General features: G+C 48.2%; 1 protein-coding gene and 1 long non-coding RNA gene across 6 annotated transcripts; one reads left to right on the top strand and one right to left on the bottom strand.

Moving 5' to 3' along the window:
- Nucleotides 1-55: 55 nt before the first annotated feature.
- On the bottom strand, nt 56-4,700 carry LOC309617789. Its single transcript, XR_014238138.1, has 3 exons — nt 4,572-4,700; nt 905-1,148; nt 56-686 (listed from the first exon to the last, which is right to left on the bottom strand). It is a non-coding gene; the product is annotated as an uncharacterized lncRNA (long non-coding RNA).
- On the top strand, nt 3,406-22,713 carry LOC309617785 (uncharacterized protein). Of its 5 annotated transcripts, XM_082370505.1 has the most exons (6): nt 3,406-4,688; nt 6,141-6,306; nt 6,841-7,053; nt 10,424-10,486; nt 12,692-12,804; nt 19,137-22,713. In XM_082370505.1, exons 3-6 carry the CDS (start codon nt 7,018-7,020, stop codon nt 19,321-19,323), a joined length of 399 nt encoding a protein of 132 aa, XP_082226631.1. In that variant the 5' UTR covers nt 3,406-4,688; nt 6,141-6,306; nt 6,841-7,017; the 3' UTR covers nt 19,324-22,713. The 5 variants fall into 5 exon arrangements, with proteins under 5 accessions (XP_082226631.1, XP_082226629.1, XP_082226633.1 ...); XM_082370503.1 differs by lacking the exon at nt 3,406-4,688 and having other exon boundaries at nt 5,422-6,306; XM_082370507.1 differs by lacking the exon at nt 3,406-4,688 and having other exon boundaries at nt 5,441-6,306; nt 19,050-22,713.
- Nucleotides 22,714-24,224: the final 1,511 nt, after the last annotated feature.

Raw genomic sequence — 24,224 nt, forward strand, 5'->3', positions numbered from 1 at the left:
ATGGGGGCCGCGCGGGGATGGGGGGCCGCGCGGGGATGGGGGGCCGCGCGGGGATGGGGGCCGCGCGGGGATGGGGGCGGGGCCGGCTTGCACTGCGCAGCCTCCCCGTGGCAGTGTGGTGGGGCGGCTACCAGGGGAGCTGGCGAGAGTCCGCGAGAGTCCGGGCTGCCGGATTCGGTGATCTTGGTCCTCAGGATGCAGGTGGCTGCACCCTTCCCCTCCTGCTGGAATGGGGGCTCATAGCGGGGTATCCCAGACCCACTCCCAGAGTCGTAAGGCTCTTTCCAATCCGGAAGGATGAAGAGGCTCAAGCTATTGTGCCTGGGGGGCGTGGGGGGGCGTGGGGGGTGTGGTTATGGCTTTTCGTCTTCAGGCCTTTGGGTTCATCCCATGAGAATAATGAGGTCTAATACGGGCTTGGGGTTCGGACAAACCTGAACCCAAGTCCCGGTGCCACCACCTCCTGGGGGACCGTGGGCACCTTCCCAGCAGCATCTGTGGGGCAGAAACCAGATGAAGTGACCACTCGTGCTTGTACCTCTTCGCAGGGGCCCGTATCTCTGCTTCTTGTTTTCACCGTCTGGGGCTCCTCACCTGGCGGGGATGGGCTTCTGGGATCCCTGGACGCTTGACACTGTTTGCAGAATCACCTGTGCCTTCCTCTGACGAGTGGGTCTATGGCTTTACTAGCATATTCGAAAGAAAAAGCTAAAACGCGAGCCCTCCCTCCTCCAGGCCCTCGGGTCTCAGCGGGGAGCTGGTGAGACACAGCCGCCCCCCCCCCCAGATCCGCCCCCAGCCCCCGTCCACGCCCCGGGGAGGCCTAGCTGCGATGGAGTCTCACTGCTCCGGGCCTCTGCCACCTCCCCTCTCGAAACCCCAGCTGTAAATCGGGCCCACCAACCTCATCTTCATTTCCTAGGCGCTCCGGCCTCATTGTCCTGATTAATTGCTGACCAGCTCGTCACAGGAGCAGCACAGACCACGGGGCTGAGTCCTCTCTGGGCTGCGCTTGTTGGAGCTTTTACAGCTCCATCCTCGCTCCCTGGGTGATGATTAGCTCCTCGAGTGGAAATTCCAGGCCTCCCCCTCTTCCTGCTGCAACATCTGGGCGCGGGCGTCCGGCTTCTCCTGCCCTGGCACAGGACCTAGAAGTGGGGGGCAAGGCACCGGCAGGCTGCTGGAGTCGGAAACTGAGACTTTTCAGCCGGAGCCTCGCTTTGGCCCCAGCGCATCTTTAAATTTTTCTTTATCAAGTCTGACCTTACGCGGTACCTGGAAAATCTGTGCGGACCCTCACCTAGGGGGACGGTTGATGTGGAGATGTGGGGTTTGGGGAAAAGGATCCTGTCTTCTTCTCCCCCAACCTCAGGGACCGTAATCGTATTGTCAAAAGGAAGGAAATTGGAAATCACCCCAAAGAAAGTAGTCCAGTGTATTTGAATAATCAAGTAAGATTGGGTTTTTTGTGGTTGTTGGTTTGTTTGGTTTCTTTTGTGAAAAAAAAAAAAAAAGTTCCTCTTTTTTTACCTTTAATAAATAATTTGGTTGTACAGAAACTGCCAAAATTACATAGAAGCTTCAAAAGAGTGGTTTACATCTTTCTTAGCAATTGTCTCACTTTATCAACCGGATTTTCTAAAAATCTGCTATGAGAGTGAACTGCTGCTGTATTTGTCCCAGGAAGTGGGTAGTAGTGATATGGTTTACAACATATATACACACACACACCACCACCACCAAAACCAAAACAAACAAAAAATGCATTTAGGTCAATGCTGGCTGTTACCAGAATCATCCCAGCATAGAGCTTAGCACCTAGAGGGCCCTCAATATTTGAGGCAATGAAGGAAAAGGAGAAAATAAAAATTATCTATAGTAGGACCACCTAAGATTCAGATAACCACTATTACACTTTGCAGTATCCTTCCAGGTTAGAATACACACACACACACACACACACACACACACAAGCGTAGGACATTATAGTATATACAGTTTTGTAATCTGCATTTTTCACTCAATAACATCTTTGGCATATGTCCATATCAACAAATATTTTTCTCTATTCTTCTACAACATGACATAAATGTATGGCTGAACTCTACCTTATTTAACTCATCACTTATGGTTGGACATTTATCTAGTTTCCAAATGGTGCAATTAGAAGCCACATTGTAATGAAATCTGCAAAGTAGATTGGTAGTCTGAGCTAAACAGTCTTTAATTATTAGGATGAAGGTTTTTCGTGGAGAATCGCTCATGGAAGGTCCTTTTTAGGGCTTTGGCCACATCCTGTCTGTGAATTCTTGACTGTGACTCCCCAGTGCCTGGCTCATGGGCGACACTCAAGCCGGGTTTGTGGCTTCAATTTCCCTCTCAAGCCTGGATAGTCGAGGCTCGCCTTAATCTGAGCCCAGCCTGTCTCTCTGCTGTGATTTCCACTTGCGAGCTGGGTAGTCTTGAGCAATGAATTTCCCTCTACTTGGGTTTGCCTCTTTGTAAAACGAGAGTCATGAACGTCCTTCAGGGTGCTGATGGCAGTTGCTAAGGTCTGCACGGTTTTCAGAAGAGAGTCTGGCCCACGACAAGGATCTCGTACACATCAGCCGCTATTGTCCCCTGCCGTCTGGGTTCAGGCCTGACTCTGCTCAGCCCTCTTCCTTCTTCCTCTTGCCTGTTATGAAGCCCTGTCCCCCTGCCGTTGCTCCCCACTTCCCCAGCCTTCCCTCTCAGAACCCCAGAACTCGCTCAGCCTGTGCTCACATCGGCTATTTTTTTCTTTTTCCTCCCCTGAGCTATAAGCCACTTGGAGAGCAAGGCCTGTGGCTCAGACCTCAATGTGCAAGAACTTTACAGATAGAAGGTCACCCCGAGTGATAGAGAAAGTGCGAGGTCAAGTTCATCCAGACATCCCATGACCACACCACCCTCCTGAGCCCCCCATATCCGACTTCGCTCTGTTTTCCCAAACTCGGCTTTGGCCCAAATTATGTCATCAGGAGCCCCAGACGTGTCAGACTTGGTGCACGGAGAGGATCAGAGGACAATCCTATGGTCCGGAAGTTGAGGGTTGGCTTTCCCTCCTACCCTCTCCAAGTGATCTTATCAACAAGAGGAAGCCGGGGGTCAGATCCCTACGGTGTTGTGTTCGGGGTTGCCAGATTTAGCAGATAAAAGTAGAGGACGCCAGTTAAATCTCAGATAAACAATGGATAATTTTTTGGTGTAAGTATACCTCACACAACAGTCGGGATATGCTTATACTAAAAACTTATCTGAAATTCAAAGGTAACGGGGCGTCGGGCGTTTAACCTGGCGAGTCCAGTTGTGATGGGGGCTGTGAATTTCTCACCTGGCCTTCCTCCCGTTTTGCTGCTAACGTGCTCTCTTGTACGGCAGAGGCTGGACAGCTGAGCGCCGCATTCTCCCGACCCCTTTGTGTCTGGATGTGAAGTGGGCTCCGCCACTTCGTTTCTCTCAGTAGGAGGCAGAGGTGTCTTCCCTCTGGCTCGTCGGCTGACTACCAAGTGCTGGAGACACAGGGCTTGTTGCAGCCTCGTGGGCGCCCGTTCTCGGCTCCCTGGTCCCCGAGGGGCTTGGAGCTGGGAGAGATGCCCGACTCCCCTTGGTGGCGTCCGGCCACCAGCTCACGGGTGTGCAGTACGTGTAGGACGTGTAGGATCGTTGCAGTGGACCCCGGAACGCTGCCTGGGCAGGTGAGCTCTGCGGGGTTTTGGAAGTCATGACCACAGGCTCCACCTGGCCTGCTGCTGATTTCTTCACCAAATTTCTAAGCATCTCCTATCCTGTATCAGTTTACTTTATGTTAAAATGCTACATTAGTCTGGGGTGTGGTAACAAAATACCACAAACTGGGTAGTCGAGAACAGCAGAATGTATCCTCTCACAGTTCTGGAGGCTGGAAGTCGCAAATCAAGGTGGCAGCAGCACCAGACTCCCCTTGAAACCTGGAGGGAAGTGGCCTTCATTGCCTCTCTCAGTTTCTGGTGGCCCCAGGTGCTCCTGACCGGTGGTTGCATGACCCCAGTCTTCACATGGCGATCTCCCTGTGTCTTTTCACACAGCCCTTCCTCTGTACTTGTCCGTGACTAAGCCCAAATGTCCCCTTTTTATAAGGACACCAGTCATTTTAAGTTAGGGCCCACCTTCATCACTGCATCTTAACTTGACTGCATTTGCAAAGACCCTATTTCCAAATGAGGTGCCATTCTGAGGTACCGCGTATTAGGACTTCCCTGTAACTTTTGTAAGGGGGACACACTTCAACCCATAACAAATACCTAGAGTGATGGCTGTCTCCCGACCGATAGAATGGGGACACCTACCATTTTCCTAACAGAAAAAGAAAAGCACAAATCTTTCAAAGAGAAAAACTTGAAGCATCGTCTTAAGGAGAAACTTCCTCTGACCACATGAAAGACCTCCACACTCCCCCCGCCTGCCCGTCACCTTGGTAACTGCATCTTCCCAGTCTTCCTGCTGTCACAGACCCCAGCAGACTCTGCCGGCTTTTCTTCCACACGCTCTATCCTGACTACTACACACACCTCTGATTTTCATCTCCACTCAGCCTGGGTCAAGCTGGAAAATCCAGGTTGTCCAAATCTTTGACCATCTGAAAATGAAGCCAGGATCTGGGCGTTTTCCCTCTGTTCTCCTGGAAGGTACAACAGGACGAAAAGCAGGATGCCACCATCTTTCCACAAAACCATCTTGGCTACCAGGATATAAGACCCTTGGGAGAAATTATGGAATTTCTGTCTCCACAGATTGCCAGGTTGAGAAGACGAAGTCAGTGGTCATCTTTAGGCCCGAAGGCTGCGCCCTAGACTAGATGAGCTTTCCAAGTCTCTTCCTCCCTGGGATTCTGAGTTTGGCACGGGCCTGGGTGACTGTATTTTTCCCAAGGGAAACGGTGGGCTCCCTGGTTGCTGGGGGGCAGCTGGGAGGGATGGGGGTAGGTAGAGCTGGTGGCAGGGGGGGTCTTACTGACTTTTAGGGGGAGGTTTCTGTCCTGGCGGGGACCTGCATCAGTAAAACGAGCCTCAGCTCCCATCCTCAACCAGGCGGTGCGTGCTCGGGCGTCTGTTTCCACGGGGGTGAAGTCTTTTGCGATCATCAGTTGTGTAGATGGTTTGTGAATCATTGTGGAGCACTTGGCCGGGCTGGAGACGGCAAGACGCAATTAGTCCTCTGACGGACACGGTTTGTCAACATAAAAGGTTTGGGCGGAAGGGCCGCCAGATGACACCCACTGCTTGGCAGACATGAGACGGCTGCAGGCCTTAGCTGTCCGTTCCTCCTGCCCGAAAACGCCCAGGGGGTGAGAGAACGGGGAGGGGCGCGAGCCGGGGGAGGGACGCAGCTGCTGTGCATCTGAGCCCTGTCCCCTCGGCAGCGCCAGGCCACCTGGAGAAGCAGAGACGCCTCCCAGCCTTGCTTTAGGGGCCACGGCTGCTTGGGCCACCTGCTTCCCTGTCGGTCAGAGGCCAATTATCCAGACTGAGGGATAGCCGGTCCCAGGGCAAGGGACAGAGAGATGGTGAGAAAGTGAATTAAATGGGAGAGTGGATTATGATAGTAAAAGTCTGGCTTATAGAACATTTGATATGTGAGTTATTTAGAGATTTTTCCTTTAAATTTTTTTTTTTTTTTGCTAACCACAGAAATAAATAGTCATGGTAGAAATTTTGAAAAATACATAGAATGACAAAAAAAGGCCCTCCAAATCCATCTATAATCCCACTACCCATAGATAGCAATTGATAATATTTCGGTGCATTCCCTTCCAGTATGTGGCACACTCTCTTGCTCTGTATTCTGAACGTCTCCCAGTTTTTGAGGATAAATCCCTACATGTGTGAAGACTTGTATCGCTGCAAGCAAACTTTGTGGCCATTCTGCAGACCGCCCTGGTCACTGTGAAGACCAGCCACCTGTACCTCCTCTTCCAACGAGAGCCCATCATCGCACAGCCTCTCCTGCTCGGAGGCAGGCGGCAGGCTAAGCCCAGCAGAGGCTCCTGACTCCCCAGGAACTGTGGAATTCACTTTTGGGCGGGGACGGAATGGCTTGCGGTTCCTGCCGGCCTCTCCTCACCCCTTACCTGTTGGGAGGTCCTTCTTCTGGGTCACACCTGCTTGATTCGTCAGCTGCTTGCCTGGTTCCACTGCTCTGCGTCTCCCACTTTGTACCACATCTGATGACGTCTTGTTTCTGATCCCGGTTGATTTCCACCCTTTGGGCCCCACTTCCTTGCAAGAATCTCCATAAATGACACCGGTGAGATGTTTTTCTTGCATTTGTCCCCGCTGTTATTTTAGCTAGCTCTGCGTCCATGTTTTTGTCTCCCGATAATAGTACCTTGGTTTTCCTTTGGCGAACACCCCTCAGCTATACAAACGGCACAGGATCTGGCCAATTAATACATTCCATCCCTCTGGCTATCATGACGGGTTCGAGGACGGACACGTGACTAATGTGGATCCAGTGAGAGTCAGCCGTGGGGCTCGTGCCAGGAATTCAGAGAATGCTCTCCTTCTGCTGGGGCTTCTGCAATGGGCGCAGAATCCTTGAGCTCCTGGAGACCACAGTGTGCAGAGTGACCCACCCCCACCCCCAGGGTTGAAACCAACAAAGAACTCAGAGCCACAGAGGAAGGGATGGGGGGCAGAGAGAAAGACTGACCAACTTCCATGACGTCACTTGGATCCTCGGATTCAACGGCCCCAAAACTTGGCCTTGTGAGCCAATAAATCCTGTCATCCCTTTTCTGTCTTAACTCAATTTGACTTGGGTTTTGTTTAGCTCAACCAGAAGACTTCTGACTAATAATACAGCTCCTGTCCCTGGAGTGGGCGGATGTGTTCTCAAGACCAAGAACACACACCACATGGTCCGAAATGGGGAGAGAGAGGTTGGAGGGGGGACACTTGCCACTTTGAGAAACAGGATGGAGTGATGAAGAGATATCTCAAGTTCAAGTTCTAGAGGATGCCACGTTTAGATGCTTGCAACCAGAGGCTTAGGGTATGTAATGGCCTTTTTTTTTTTTTACTGGTTCAGGTACTTTTTTTTAATTAATTAATTAATTAATTAATTTTTTTTTGGCTGTGTTGGGTCTTCGTTTCTGTGCAAGGGCTTTCTCTAGTTGCGGCAAGTGGGGGCCACTCTTCATCGCGTTGCGCGGGCCTCTCACTATCGCGGCCTCTTGTTGCGGAGCACAGGCTCCAGACACGCAGGCTCAGTAGTTGTGGCTCACGGGCCCAGTTGCTCCGCGGCATGTGGGATCTTCCCAGACCAGGGCTCGAACCCGTGTCCCCTGCATTGGCAGGCAGATTCTCAACCACTGCGCCACCAGGGAAGCCCCTTCCTCATCCTTCTTTTTCCCCTTCTTTCTCCTCCCTCCAGCCGCTCTTCCTCCCTCCTCTCTGCCCTCCCCCTCCCCTCTCCCCTTCCTCTTTCTGTCTCCCCCTCCCAGTACTCACAGGGGGTTTGGGGCAGCCCCGGTCCCTGCCCTCCTGAACCTACCATCTCTCACAGGCCCATTTTGGCCTCTAGATGCCCCTCCCAGCACCCCGGCCATCCCCCACCCCCAAAGGGACCCTCCCGGCGGGGATCCCCTTGCCCCCCACCCTGGAAGGGAGGTCCTGAGACTGAGAGCCCGGAGCCCAGGGAAGCTGCTTGTGCAGAAGGGAAGTGAGAACCGAGCTGAGTGCTTGTGATTATTTTTCTCCCCAGGGACCACGAGAAAAGACTTCTGGGCTCCGAGTCTTTATAGATCCTCACTTCCTTGGCAAGGCGGCACTCCTGTTCAACCCGGAGTGTTTAATTACCAAGGAAAAGAATGATTTTTTTTTTTTCCCTGAGAATCCATTTAATTATTTGATTGCACAGTAACCCAAGAGTGTGAGAGGCCTGTAGCCAGAAGGGACTTCAAAGCAATACCTTGATGTTGCTGAGTGGAGCATTAATGGGTTCTGAAAGCAGGCGATTGCTAAAGAGAGAGAAAGTATTCAAAGCGCCCCGCGATCCTGCCAGCAATCTCGAAAAATGCATAAACACTGGAATGTTCGCCGGCGAGGGGAGGCCAGTTCAAAGGGACTGGGAGAGTTTTCATGTAAAGTTTAGAGTTTAAGACGTGACTGTTGGTGACGGAGCCTCAGCGTTTGAACTCTTGTTTATTAAAAACAGTTTCCCAGCCATTCCGCGGCTTCCCAAAGACAACAGAGAAGTGCAGGCTTTTTCAGTGCAGAAGATTTCAAGGCTTCATTGATTTCTACCTAGGGGCTCCCCACTCCTCAAACCGCCTCCCCCTGCCCCCCTGCAATCCTTTATGCTTGCTTGCTTGCTTTTTTTTTTTTATATATATAGTTTTTAAAATCCCGCTATCAGAGGGAGACAGCGGCAGAGAGGTTGGGGGGTCTCCTCCCACAGTTTCACCCAGGAGAGCAGGTTGCCCTGCCGTCCTGTTCTGCTGGGAGGGTGGGGACGGAGCTAAAGACTCCCCACCCCCATCCCAGGTCCCACGGGAGCCCAAGTAGCCGAGGGCCCTTTAGGAGGCCGGGGGGGGGGGCAGCCTAGACTCTGTGCCCAGCTCTGGTGGCCCAGCAGGGCTGCTGGTGGTGGGCGTCTCCGCACCCCCCCTCAGCTCCTCCTTGTGTCCCAGCATGACGGAGGGGACCTGGCACTGGCATTCTGCCCTCAGAAGGGCAGGAAGGTCTTCAGCTTTCCAGGTCTGATTTCCAAGCCCAGGGACATGGGCCAGTATCTTGCCGGGACCCCAAACTGCTCCTTGATGAGAAAAAAATAGAGGTCACGTTTTCAAGGTGATTTAAATACATGCTAGGAGGGCCCTCCAGCCACCGGACAGCATGGGTCCCGCCCCCAAGGCCTCCGCTCTGCTGCTACTGACTGCACGGACTCGGGATCTCATCTGGGCATCTCGCTGCTCCCGCACCAGGAAGAAATGAACTTCTCTGCGTGGGCCAGGCCGGCACCCAGAAAGCCGGAGGCAGCACGGGGCAGAGCCACAGCTCCCCAGAAGCTGCTCCCTGGGGACGCTCTCTCCTTCCTGGCCTTACTAGCGTGGAAAAGCAGACAGTGAGTCAGGCCCCAGAAGCCCCGCAGGACGCCTCAGCTCTGCCTGGGGCTCACCGTGTGGCCCCTCGAGCAATCCTGTCTCCTCGGGCTCATTGCAGGATCCTGAACCGTCGGAAAGCACAGTGAGCAGAGGCTGTGGTGGGCCCCTCCTTACATGGGGGCTCCTCTGCCCTCGCGTTGAGGTCACGGCCAAGATCCCACCCAACTCTGTGCTGCATCCAGCTTTAATACAGTACAAAGAACAGGTTTTTTAAAATAAACACGGTGTTTTGCTTAACCAGAAGCCCCCCATGCTACCAAGTACAATTTTCACTTAAACCTCTGCGTGGAATGTGGTCCAGGCCCCTCCCCACCTCCCACTCCCACCCTCCGTCTTACAGGAAGACGGATCCTCAGCGCCGTTGCAACTGTCTTTATGACCTAAGAGGCAAAAATTTCCAAACCGCAATGTCCGTGTTCACACCCCCTGGGCATCCTCTTTTTGTTATGAATTTCATTTCTTTCTGAGTCAGAGGCAGTGGCGTGCTGGCAGACGTGTAACAACCAGCTCTCCGGGGAGTAAACCCTGATTTGTAGCATCTGCCAGTTTCCATGGTGTAAATGCTCCCACCACGGTTGCTTTGAGACGGAAACCTGAGGTCAGCTTTCACAAGCCTATGTGAGCTGGTCCCAGGACACCACGGAAAAGGGCTCCAAAATGATCGTTTCTGAGATGATCATCATAGAACTGCTTTCTCCTCACCTACCTCCATTCCCAAAGCCTGCACCCTCACCAAAAGGTTAAAGCGTCTTTTGGCTTTATGAAAACATCCATGGATGGAGAGATCAAAGCATAAAGAATGTGGGGTTGCGGCAAAGGTTATTAACACGTTATATAGTTTCCTGATGTCAGGCACCATGCAAACGGCATTTGTGGAAATGGATGTGTGTATGTGTCCGTATCCACATCTATGTGTGTGTGTAATAATCGAATATTATAATACTATCGATTGACCACAGACTTCTTTGTTCTTGCTCACCTCCTGGTTTCACCCTCCTCAAATTCTAGTTAGGAAACATAGGTTCAGTTTTGTAGGATGGGAGGGGTATCTTCAGTACTAAGAGATTGCTCAGGGTACTTTACACTTAGAACCATGCATTTTTAGTGACCTGGTGCATGAGAACAACAGAAAAGTATTTCAAGGTAGTGTTCAGGGTCATTTTTTTAAATCAGTTTTATTGAGGTATAATTTGCATAAAATGAAATGCTTCTGTTTACTGCAATCAAGATATAAAACATTCTCTTTTCTCTTTGCAGTCAATCTTCACTCTCCCACTGCCCAGCCAGGAGCAATCAGCAATCCACTTTCTGTCACTACAGGTTGGTTTTGCCCGGGTTTCTTTGGGCATTTGGGGTCAGATAATTCTTTGCATTTTTAAGATGTTTAGCAGCACCCCAGCCTCTACTCACCAGATGCCAGTAGCATACACCAACTTGGGACAGACCAAAAATGTTTCCAGATATTTCTAAATGTCCCCTGGGAGCGCAAAATCATCCACAGTTGACAATTCCAGAATTTCAGATAAATGAATCACCCAGTAAGTACTCTTTTGTGTCTGCTTATTTTGCTCATGGTAGTTTTGAGGATTTAGCCCTGTTATGTGTCTAGTTCGTTGCTTTTTATTGCTGAGGCTTAGTCCATTGTATGGATGTACCATAACTTGTGTGTCCATTCACTTGTTGATGGACATTTGCGTTGTTTTCAGTGTGAGGACATTATGCATATGTCTCCTTTCAATATCCATTGATAAGTTGTGTGAACATATGTTTTCACTTAAGTAAGGAGTGAAATCATTGAGTTGTATATATTTTTTTTAATTTTCCTTTTTAAAAAATTTTATTTTATATTGGAGTATAGTTGATTTAAAATGTTGTGTTCGTTTATATAAGTATGTTTTTAACTGTATAAGAAAAGGCCAAACTGTTTTCCAAAGTGGTCTTGTCACTTTATAGTTCTACTAACAATGGATGAAAATGTGTGAGGGTTCCATGTCCTCTCTACCATTTGGAATGATTAGGCTTTTTAATTCTCAGTCTTCTAGTGCCTGTATAGTATATCCCATTGTATTTCTCTGACAACAAATGACATTGATCACCTTTTAGTGTGCTTATTGGTTATTAATACATCTTCTTTGGGGAAATATCTGATAGCATCTTTCATCTATTTTTAAAATTGGGTCATTTGTTTTCTTATTATTGAGTTAAAAGAGTTCTTCGTACATTCTGGATACAAGTCCTTTGTCAGATGTTTGTATTTCAAATGTTTTCTACCAGTCTGTGGCTTTCTTTTTCAATTCTTTAATGAAAAATAAGAAATATCTTTGAAGACCAGGTATTTACTTTGATGAAGTCAAACATCCATTTTTTCTTTTTTGATAGTGCATTTTGTGTTTTTTCTAAAAAAAATCTTTGCCTACGCCAAAGTCAAAAAGACTTTTTCCTCCAAAAATTTTTATGGTTTAGCTTTTATAAAGTTTAGCTCTATGATTGATGTTGGGTTAATTTTTGTCTATGGTGTAAGTTTAGATTTACGTTTCATTTCTTTTTTTCTCATGTGGATACCCAGTTTTTCCAAAGCTATCCTTTTCCTGTTGACTTTTTTCCAGCACACTCATTAAAAAATCAACTGACCATAGATTTGTGGGTGTAGTTTTGGATTCTCTAGTCTGTTCTATTGATAAATTTGTCATTCTTTAATGCCAGTCCCACACTGTCTTGGTTACTGTAGCTTTATAATGTCTTGGAATCAGATGGTATGTCTTCCCAATTTATTCTTCTTTCAAATATTTTTGACTAGTTTAGGTCCTTTATATTTCTATACACATTTTATAATCAGCTTGTCAATTTCTAACCAAAGACTCTGGGATTTTGATTGGGACTGAGTTGAATCCATAGATCAATTTGGGTAAAACTAACATCTTAACAACTGAGTCTTCCAACCCATGAACACAGCATAATTTACCATTTGTTTAGGTCTTTAATTTTTCTCAGTAATGTTTTGTTGTTTTCAAAACATTCATATTTCATATTTCGGATATATTTTGTTAAATATACTCCTAGGTTTTTCTTGGTTTTCTTTTAATAATATTATATTTATTTATTTATTTTTAATTATTATTTTTGGCTGTGCTGGGTCCCCGTTCCTGTGCGAGGGCCCCCTCCCCCAGCCGCGGCGAGCAGGGTCCACTCCCCATCGCGGCCTCTCTTGCTGCGAGCACAGGCTCCAGACGCGCAGGCTTAGTAATCGCAGCCCACGGGCCAAGCCGCTACACGGCACGCAGGATCCTCCCAGACCAGGGCCCGAACCCGCGCCCCCGCACCGGCGGGCAGACTCTCAACCACTGCGCCACCAGGGAAGCCCTTTTAATGCTATTATAAATGGCATTTTAAAATGTTACTTTCCAATTGTTCTTTGATAGTCCATAGATAATAACTGAGTTTTTTTTTTTAAGATTTTTTTGATGTGGACCATTTTTAAAGTCTTTATTGAATTTGTTACAATACTGCTTCTGTTTTATGTTTTAGTTTTTTGGCTGCGAGGCACGTGGGATCTTAGCTCCCCGGCCGGGGATGAAACCCTCACCCCTTGCACTGGAAGGCGAAGTCTTAACCACTGGACCACAGGGCAGTCTCGATAAGTGAGTGTTAATTTGGACCTCATATCCTGCGCTCTTGCAGAACTCACTCATTTCTCTCAGCTTCCTGAATATTTTCTAGGTACACAATTGTCTTATGCAGTGAGTAGGGTCTGCGCTGAGTTCTGGTCTGGGAGCCTCGGTGCCCACCAACAGGCTTTCCTGACCTTGCCTCTGGTCCCAGCCTTCCATTTCCCAGGCAGGAGGGGCCACAGTCCTGCAGCCAGTCGCCCCCCTCCTCTGGGTGGGCTGGAGATCAGACCCCTCCCAGCAGTCTGGTGGTGACACAGAGTGATCATGAGGGCCAGACGAGCCCCACTCCTCTCCGTGCCCTATTTAATTCAAAAGAAAAACAATACTCAAGGACAAATTAAATATAATACTCAGCTACAAAATAAATATAAAGAAATCAATCATTTCTGGTCTTTCTCTAGTTCAAAGCTTTTGGGAAACATTTAAAAATTAGTTTTTGGTGCCCGGCTTTGTAAGTGGCCAAGTACATGCTTAGACTGACTGCCCCTGGGAACCCCAGCACGGCAGGTGGCACCCCTTCAGTGCCCCTCTAGCTCCTCCCCCTCTCACCACCGCCATCATCACAGTCAATGTCATTGTAGGCAGGATGGCTATATCTGTATTCCCCAAGTCCCTCCCGTGGGGAATCGCCTTGCCCGACTCCATGTGACTCTGGTGAGCTGCCAATCACAGGGCTCTTCCTCCCCGACAAAGACGTGGGTAAGGGGTCCAGGTGGACACTCACTCAGTTTATCTGGCCCCGTGCTTGGCTCAGGGATACACAGACCTTCCCAAACTCCTTTAGCTTGTTTTTTTGTTTGTTTGTTTGTTTTGTTTTAAAAAGCCATATTTGCCTTCGAATGCATACAAAGTGTGTAGCCTGACTTTTTAATTTACTTTTTAATTTTTTTAAAAGATGTATTATTTATTTATTTATTTAGTTATTTAATTTATTTTTTGTTGCTTCGGGTCTTAGTTGCAGCACGCGAGATCTTCGTTTCGGTGCGTGGGCTTCTCTCTAGCTGTGGCGCACGGGCTTAGTTGCTCCGCCGCATGTGGGATCTTAGTTCCCTGACCAGGGATACGAGTCCCCTGCATTGGAAGGCGGATTCTTTACCACTGGAACACCAGGGAAGTCAATGTAGCCTGCCTTTTTAAAAACTTAATATTATATTGTGAGCATTTTTGTGTATCCCTAAATATTCTTTGAAAATAGGGTTTTGTTGGCTGTATTGTATTTTATCCAATATATTTATGCTAAACTATATTAAATCGATTTCCTATTTTCAGACATTTAGGTTGTTCTTAACTTTAAGATCTTCATGATATATAAAACAGATAACTAATAAGGACCTACTGTAGAGCACAGGGAACTCTACTCAATACTCTGTAATGGCCTATATGGGAAAATAATCTAAAAAAGAGTGGACAGAAAAAAAAAAAAAAGTGGACATATAAGTATAACTGATTCACTTTGCTGTACGCCTGAAACCAACACAACATTGTAAATCAACTATACTCCAATAAAATTTTTTTAAAAATAGATAAAATCATCATGAAGAACTCTGTGATTAACATCTTCATATGCAAATCTTCATATTTATTTCCTTAAGAAACATTCCTAAAAGTGAGAGTGACTAAGTGAAGGGATGTGAAGAGTTTAATTCATATTAGCAAACTGCCCCCAGAAATGTATTTATATTTTTGGTAGCTTTGAATCAGAATTCCTGTTTCCCATACTCTTAGCAACACTGAGTATTTATTTAAGTGAAAAAAATAGAATTTCACTGTTATTTTAGTTTGTATTTATTTTATTACTAGACAGGATACACTTTGTATTCTTGTATGTCTTCATTTGTAAATTACATGTTCATTGAACTTTTCTTTAACTGGAATTTTCCATTTTTTCCTTATTCACTTTTAAGAGCTCTTTATATATGAAGGACATTTACTTTGTCATATATGTTCTAATATTTTGTTTGTTAACCTATATAATTTATAATTGTACACACTTTTCTTTTAACCAATAGAAATTGTTCTTTTTCACATAGAGAAATTTTACATTTAAAAAAAGTATTCAAATCTTTCACTCCTTCCATTATATGTTCTTTTTTTTAATATATATATATATTTTAAAATTAATTAATTAATTAATTTTATTTTTGGCTGCGTTGGGTCTTCGTTGCTGCGCACAGGCTTTCTCTAGCTGTGGCGAGCAGGGGCTACTCTTCGTTGTGGTGGGTGGACTTCTCATTGTGGTGGCTTGACTTCTCATTGTGGTGGCTTCTCTTGTTGCGGAGCAGGGGCTCTAGGCACGCAGGCTTCAGTAGTTGTGGCTCACAGGCTCAGTAGTTGTGGCTCGTGGGGTCTAGGTATGCGGGCTCAGTAGTTGTGGCACGCGGGCTCAGTAGTTGTGGCACGTGGGCTCAGTAGTTGTGGCTCATGGGCTCTAGAGTGCAGGCTCAGTAGTTGGGGCACACAGGCTTAGCTGCTCCGCAGCATGTGAGATCTTCCTGGACCAGGGCTCGAACCTCTGTCCCCTGCATTGGCAGGCGGATTCTTAACCACTGTGCCACCAGGGAAGTCCTATATGTTCTTAATATGTGTTTGCTTAGAAATGCTTCCCTACCTGACCTCATAACTATTCACTAATATTTTTCCTGTTTCTCTTACCAAATTTTAAAAAATTATAAATTTCGCCATTTCTTCTCTTTCCTTTGTCTGCCTCTTTAGGATAATCCGTTTTCTTAGTTGGTGTTTTCCTTCAGGGCTACACGCCCTTAAAATGGAATGATCAGGCTAGCAGCTCCCTTGCAAATTAGACCCAAATCTTCAAAGGACAGAGAAAAAGAAAGATTGCCTCCTTATTAAAGCAGCCACGGGGAGAACTGGGGCCAGCCACTTCCATCTCAAGAGCACCTCAGCTTCTGGTCGTGCTGCTTCTATGGGAAGGTGAAGCAGGGACCATCTGGCTAACTCTCTCCACCCCAGGGATGGCAGCCCCAGAAGGTTGGGGATGGCCACTTCCATCGGGCCTCAGACCAATGATTTGTCGTCTCTGGACACCTTCCTCCCTGTAGCCCCCTTCAGCCACTGCTGACCCACACAGCACCAGCCCCCCAGGTAAACTCAGCACCATAAACCCTCAAGAGGGGAGGCAGAAATGGGATAAAAAGAACAAACATGCTTTAAGCACTATGTGATATCTATATCTATCTATCATCTATCTTTCTATCTACCTATACCTATTTATCCATCCATCTATTATCTATCTACCTATATCTATCTATCTCTAGCTATCTATCATCTATCTTTCTATCTACCTACATCTATCTATCTATCCATCTATTATGTATCTTTCTACCATTTATTTATCATCTATCATCTATCTACCTATATCTATCTATCCATCCATTATCTATCAATCAAGTATTTATCATCTATCTACCATCTATCTATTATCTATCTATCTAGCTAGCTATCTATCTATCTTTCTATCTACCTATATCTATCTATCCATCCATTATCTATCTATCAATCATTTATTTATCATCTATCTATCACCTACCTACCATCTATCTATTATCTATCTATCTAGCTGGCTAGCTAGCTATCTTTCTATCTACCTATATCTATCTATCCATCCATTATCTATCTATCAATCATTTATTTATCATCTATCTATCATCTACCTACCATCTATCTATTATCTATCTATCTAGCTAGCTATCTTTCTATCTACCTATATCTATCTATCCATCCATCTATTATCTATCTATCAATCATTTATTTATCATCTATCTATCATCTATCTACCATCTATCTATTATCTATCTATCCATCTAGTATCTATCTACCTACCATCTCTCTCTCTATCCATCCATCAATTATCTGTCTATCATCTGTCTATCCATCTATTATTTATTTATCTATCTACCATTTATTTATCTATCAATTATCTATCTATCTATCTGTCTATCTATCCATCTATGTATCAAGATCGTCATTTTAACCCTACCACCACAGCTACATTGTGTGGTCAGCAATACCCAAGGCTGTGAGACGTTGGGCAAAAGGAGTGGACTAGGTCTGGGAAGTCGTCAGACAGGACCAGTCCAGTGGAAGGACTGGGCAGGAGCGGGAGGTGAAGACCCCGAAAGAGCAAGGGAGGTGGGAGGAGATGTGGGTTCCGGCAGGATGACCCTGAAGAGACACAAATGTGCACAAAGGTAAACGCAGAGGACCCAGGTAAGAGTGAACTGTGGAAACCACAGGGGTGAGAAGGCGTGACTGGCAGATCCCACGCTAGGGCTCAGAGAGGTCCACTTTGTCCTGACTGCCACACAGCATCTCCTGGAGAGAGTGAAAAGGTGGGCGCGATGTCCCCTCCACCCCTCGCCGCATTCACGTGACCCAAGTCCTTGTCAGTGCTCACTGCCTATCCTCCCACCCCCAACCCGAGGGGGGTCAGGACCACTTCAGACAAGCTTGAAGTCGCGTCCCCAAGGAACAAAGCTCGGGGAGCAGGAGACTTGGGAGATAGTCCCTTGACAGAGATTCTCACCAACCAGTTGAATTCAAGTGGGTTTCCCTCAAGAGGAGGAAGGGCTGGGGTTCAGGGTGTGGCTCGCTGCCTGAGGGCCTAACACCGCGCACCCCTCACTCAGGCGTGAGCTGCAGGCTTTTATATCCTGCAGCCCCGTGTTTTGCTGAGGCCTCCCTTGCAGGTTGGGACAGGTGGGCAGCAGGTAGTGGCAGAGATGCTGCCGCCTTCGGAGTCCTCCAGCCCTGTTCTGAGGCTTGCTCTGTCCTAGAAGGGACCACCCCGATTCTCACTCTAGATCTTACTAGCCCAGGGGCCAGAGAGCTGAGCAGCCTCTTATTAAACCGCTAAGGGTTCTTTGTTCTATAGCTGAGGACCGAAAATGCAGGACAGCGTCTCTCGGCCGGTTGCTTGGAGGTTGCTGGGAAGAATCCCTCAGCAAGAGAAAAAGAGGTTTGGACCCAGATCACAAGGAGAAGCCAGTTCTTCCCTGCTTTCTGTTCTTCGCCTGGAATGAGGCTCTGGCCACTTCCATTAAAAATAATAATTAATAATAATAATAAGCCGAAGAAACAGAGCTGCAAACTTGCTTTTGGAGCAGCCATGGGGAGCTTTAAAACCTGCTGATACCTGGGCACCACCCCCAGGGATTCAGATTTAATTGAGGTGACGGTGGGACTCCCCCCGGGGATTCTAATGTGCCCCCAAGGTTGAAGGGCTTTACCTTTAATGGTGAGGATGGAGGGGTGGATACTTTTTTCCACCCTGGTGGAGTGAGGTGGGGTACGCATCCTCACTTGGAGATCAAAAGTCCACTTTGAGGCCCAGGATAAATGGGTCCTTTGACCTGCTCTTACCCAGAGCAATTTTATTCTCTGTAATCAGCACATTCTAGTGCAGGGCTGGAGGGTAGAGGAGGTAAATCTAACTAAAGCATCTCCCCGCCTCTGAGCTGTTGATGGTTTTTTCTCTCCACCTAATCACAAACCCTGATTAGAACTTTCCAGGTGTGGTTCCTCCTGCCAAGCTCTCCCTGACAGCCACAAGCCCCTTCCTTCCCCCAGGGTTTTCTCTACCCTTCAGGGCAGGGAGGACCTTTAGTTTCCTGGAACCCTCCCAGGGCCCTTCACGTGATAGATGCTAACGAAATATTCGTCACTGAGCTGATTCTGTGATGTATTTCTCCTTGAGCTGATTCTCCTGGAGACCTTCCCTGCCTTAGTTTCCTTCTCTATAAACTGGGGATAATAATATTCACTTTGAAGGGTTGACGTGATGGTGAAATACAATGAACAGAACACTTTTTCCATGCTAGGCCATTTTCTAAGTGCTTTATTTCTATTAACGCGCTGGGTCCTCACAAAACCCTGTGAGACAGGTCCTATTATTATCGTCATGTGCCAGTGGGAAGGTCTCCCTTCCATCTCCCTTCTGTCCCCTGAAGGACCACTGACACTAAAGGCTGGGGCTGTCAGCGGGGTGGGCATGGGGGAGGGGCTCTAAATTCAAGGTCAGGCATCACTGCTCTAGAAATGGGGCCCCCTCTCTCCTCTCCCGCTCCCCCCTGCCCCCAAATCTCCCTATCTCTACCTCATTCCTGCCTTTCTGGATTAAGCCAAGGGGTTGTGCTTTTCTCTTCTAAGAAGGTTTGTCAAAGCATCTCTAAGGGTTTTCTTAAACATTTTACCTGCAGGATGACTCATGCCCCCACCTGGAGACAGAGGTGGGTGCCGTCCGTGACACAGAGAGGAAACCCGTAAATGCTGCTCTCCTTCCTTAGGAGCTGGACCTGCCGTTGGGGGAGGTCCGAATCCTGCCCCTCCGGCCCTCCCTCTCCAACCCACTGCTCTCTCTCATTCACAAGCGTTAATGGAGAAACTTTGATCTGTGGGACGCTGGCCAGGCAGGAGGAACAGGTCCCAGAGGGCTCACGCCTGGTCCCCATAGGACGACCACACCTTGTGTGATCAGTGGAGAACAGAGGCGCTTGCACACAGCCCATGGCACAAATGAGGACTTCAGGAAAGGCTTCATCAAGGTGGTCGCAACTGTAGGACACAGCAGCAGACAGAAGGACGGGCATCCACGAGCCTGGGCAAAGGCCCGGACGTGTGGAAGGATTGGAGACATTCAGGAACCGCCAGGGTTTGCAGGAGCACGGGGCCCCCGGAGTGGAGCGGTGAGGAGGCTGGAGACCAGGCCAGGCCTCCTTGAAAGGACTGGGCGCCTCCTTATATGTGGAACCTAAAATATGACACAGATGAACCTCTCTGTGAAGCGGAAACAGACTCACAGACACAGAGAACAGACTGGTGGTTGCCAAGGAGGAGGGGGATGTGGGAGGGATGGAGTGGGAGTTTGGGGTGAGCAGATGCAAACTATTAGATACAGGCCGGATAAACAACAAGCTCCTACTGTAGACCACAGGGGACTACATTCAATCTCCTGGGATGAACCATAACGGAAAAGAATGCATAAAAAAAGAATGTATACATAAGTTTTAAAAAAAAGTTACAGATTGACTTGTTAAAAGGAAGTACACATAACTGAAACATTTTTTTAGAATCAAACTTAGGTGCAATTTAAAAATAAATATAGCTGTTGAATTTTTTAAAAATAAAAATAAAAATTATATTTAACCAAAAAAAAAAAAAAAGAAAAGAAAAGAAAGGACTTGGTGCCTCCATCCAGTGGTCTGGGTTTTCAAAAATGAGACTCAAGGGTCTTCCCTGGTGGCACAGTGGTTAAGAATCTGCCTGCCAATGCAGGGGACATGGGTTCGAGCCCTGGTCCGGGAAGATCCCACATGCCATGGAGCAACTAAGCCCGTGCGCCACAACTACTGAACCTGTGCTCTAGAGCCCGCGAGCCACAACTACTGAGCCCGCGTGCCTAGAGCCCGTGCTCCGTGACAAGAGAAGCCACTGCAATGAGAAGCCCGCACACCACAGCGAAGAGTAGCCCCCGCTCGCCGCAACGAGAGAAAGACCGCGTGCAGCAACAAAGACCCAGCGCAGCTAAAAAAAAAAAAAAAAATGAAACTCAAAAGCCATCCATGAGCAGTAAAATGAATGTCGAAGGCTGCCACCAGCATTAAAAAAAGAGGGTAGGAAACACGTGTGCGTTGCACATCATGGTGCTAAGTGTAGGAGGTTTTGTTTGAGTTTTACCCGTGTGGGTGCTCGCAGGTGTAGGCTGGGCTTCCCTGGACAATGCATTTCCCCCGGGGGTGGTCACCGTCGGTGGGATGCTGTTGGGGGTCCCAGCCCGTGGGGGAGGGTCTGGGGAATGTTCTCGCAGCGTCTCGGGCCACCTCGTGGCTGTTCTGCCTGGTGCAGGAGAGTGGGAAGGGCCCCCTACCCACACCTGTGGGCTGCTGGCATTTCCTGAGGCAGTTGGACTTTGAAGGCTTAGCTGGGGCCTGCTGGGCAGTGGCTCGCGCTGAGTGCAAAGCAGTTTTGAGGGTGGGGTGTGTGGAATAGCTGCTTAGTTAAGACGGGGAGAGGTTGACAGGAGGGACCTTTCAGTGGTTTTCGAGCTCTGTCTCTCTCTCTCCCCACTTTCTAACTTGAGGGGGGAAGAAACCTCTTTCCTACTCTTTCTTCTTCCACCTCTTCTCTCTTTCACAGGCCTGGCAGGCGCCACTGGGCGTCTGTCCATCCTCCCCGAGGCCCCTCCTCCTCCACCTGGAAAGGCCTGGATTGCAGATGCAGTTTATGCACAGGCTGTTGTTTGTCGGGGGTTTCACCATTCACCCTGTTAGATGACCATAGTCTTGACCCTCTCAAGTATTTTGAAAGTATATCCGGTTTCCCTACAAAACAGCATGAAAATATCTCATGGCAAGTTTGGAAAGTGGAAGTCACTCAGGTGTCAGAGCAAGTAGGCCCAAGTTCAAGTCCTGGCCCAGGGGTCTATGACCCGCGGCCTTGGGAACGTTAACTTCTCGGAGCCCCTCATGCCTCACCTGTGAAAGAGGTTGTTGGGAGGACCCTGGAGCTGAAGCAGGTGAAGGGCAGAGTGCAGCGCTCGCCGGGACAATCCAGTGGCGCTCAGCCAGACGGGGCTGTGAGTGTAGACGTCACGGCTTGTGTCTCTCAGCGCTCACAGAAGCCAGAGCCGAGAAGCACATCAGCCAACTGGCGCCTTTATTTTGCACCTGGGGAAACTGAGTCTGGAGACAGGAAACGATTTGCCAGCGTCATGTAGATCAAATAGATTACACCTGCATTATGGCCTCTTTGTTGAGTTTATACCTAGGATCTCTAGAGGGTGGCTTTTAAAATCAGAGGGGAGTGTCTGCCCCCGCCCTGAATCCTCAGGAACACACTCGTAAACACACCAGTTGCGTGGGACCAGCAGAGCATCGGGTAATGATGGTCTACTTCGGAGCAGAGCCTGCCTGTTCACAAAACGCTTTCATTTCTACACCTCGTGTCTCATTCCAGTGAGCCAGCAGTAGGCAGGGCAGCCAACATCAGCACCATACCTATTTCCAGAAAGGGAAACGGAGGTTCAGAGGACTAAGCGTCCAGGGCCAGTTCACATAGCTAACATGACTGCAACATTCACAGACGTAAGTATATTCAGAGGGCCGTTATTCAGCTTACCACACTAACCAGTCCTGGACACCCTGCCTTAGGGCCTCTCTGTAGATGCTGATAAGTGTCCTTTCATGTCTAAGACAGTTCTGGCCAGGTATTCTCAGTGCGGTGCCGGTGAATATTTAACAACTGGCTTTCTGCATTAAAAACAAAACAAACCCGATTTGTAGCGTTTGCCAATTTCTGTGGTGTAAATACTCCCACCATGGCTGATTTTAAGCCACAACATGACTCAAGGAACATGAAATTGAGGAGATGTGCAACCAGACTGGCCCAGCACACCACTGGACCTTTCTTTTTCAGGAATACATCCTGCTGGTGTTGTTCTGTTTGGCTTTAGTTTTGCAACGTGACACTAGCTTTGGAGCCAGGGCAAACAGTTGAGATGCTGACTGAGGTTCAGCGGCCCTCCCTTCCCTGCCACCTCCTCTGCTGTCGAAGATTTGACCGATTTCCAACAACTTAACTGAAGCACAAGAGTTACCCCTCCCAGGGATATTTGGGGTTTTTGTTTGTTTGTTTAACTTTCTACTTTGAAATAATTACAGATCCAGAAGAACTGGCAAAAAAAAAAGAAAAGGAAAGAAAGAAGGAAAGAAAGGAAGAAAGAAAGAAAGAAAGAAAGGAATCCCCAGGAGGTCCTGTGTACCCTTCACCCAGTTTTCCCCAATGACCGCATCTTGGATAACTATAGCGCAATATCAAAATGAGAAAAGCGACGTTGGTACAATTCATAAAGCTTATTCAGATTTTGCCAGTTTCACATGCACTCACTTTGTGCACGTGTAGTTCTGTACAATTTTATCGCATGTGTAGGTTGGTATAGCCACCGCCTCCATCAAGATACAGGACCGCTCCATCACCGCAAGGCTTTCTGGTGTTCCCCCGACCCCTTTATAGCCAGGCTCACCCTCTTCCCCATCCCTAACTCCTGTCAACTAGTGATCTGTTCCCCATCTCTGTAACTTTGTTATATCAAGAGTGTCATGTAAATGGAATCACAGTATGTAACCTGTTAAAACTGGGGATTTTCTATTCAGCATAATTCCCTAGAGATCCATCCAAGATGTTTGCACATCAATTACTATTATCACCGAGTTGTATTCCAGGGAATGGATGTACCACAGTTCACCCACTGAAGGACATTTTGGTGGTTTCCAGTTTTGCACTGTTACAAACACATCTGCTAGGAACTTCCGGGTGCAGGTTTTTGGGTGAACGTGAGTCTCACGTCTCTGGGTTGAATACCCAAGGGTACCGCTGCTGGGTTGGATGTTTGTATGTGAACATGGATGAAAGCCTTAGAAGCCAGAGGCCGTGAAACCCAGGAGCAAGGGGGTCAGACACAGCAGGGGAGGGAGGATATTTCTGAGCACCGGGCTCTGCTGGAACTTCTCCAATGGCACCATGTGCTGTAGACTTCATGAAGATGGTGGGAGGTGCCTAGAACGTTCTAGAACCAGGTTTCGGGAATTGCTGTCCTAGGCATTAAAACCTGGGCCTGCTACTCAGGGAACCTAACAAAAGTGAGAGCGGGGCAGCCCTCACCCCAGGCCCTCTAACCCTCCCCACTTCGCCGTTTATCAACACGACTCTTGCTCTTATCCGAGAAGGCCCCTGGCTATCCCACGGTCACCTGGCTGGTCCCCACACCCCATTCCTATCGTCATCGGCCTGACCCAGGGCCCCTCTCTTCTTCCCTCTCCTTGTCCGAATTCCAACTCTCCCTCCTGGAAGCCTGCCCCGTCTTTCCCAGCCATTCCCGATTGCTCCTCGCCTTGATCTTGTACTGGAAATAGTAAGTGGTTTTCAAACATTCTTTGAGTCACAGATCCCTTTGTTCAAAGGAAATTGTACCCAGAAATATACACAAATAAAAGCGATAAAGGCAGAGCCCTCAGATTAAAGCTAGCGCAGGGGTGGAGGGAGCCTGGAGGCCTCCCTGCCGGGCCCCCCTCCTTCACACACACTCCTGTCCCCCCTCCCCGCCCCTACCTGCCCCTGGCAAACCCCTGAGGCCTCAAAAGTCCCGGCCCGGATGGCAACACGTAGCATTTACCAAGATTCGAACGTTTCATTCTTGTTCTGAACTTCTGGGTTCTCTAGAATTCTCTCTTCTGTTTCTCTTGCTCAGAGGACAGTAGATCTTTTCCCACTGAGCTCTTGTCTCATTCACAGTAAACCCCATCCTTCCATCCTCCTGACAACCCACCATTCTTGGGTTTCTGGGTGCCAGGGCATACGACCAGCACAACCCTCCTAGT

Source organism: Balaenoptera borealis, assembly GCF_965194805.1.
Source record: "Balaenoptera borealis genome assembly, chromosome: 20".
Classification (NCBI taxonomy): Eukaryota; Metazoa; Chordata; class Mammalia; order Artiodactyla; family Balaenopteridae; genus Balaenoptera; species Balaenoptera borealis.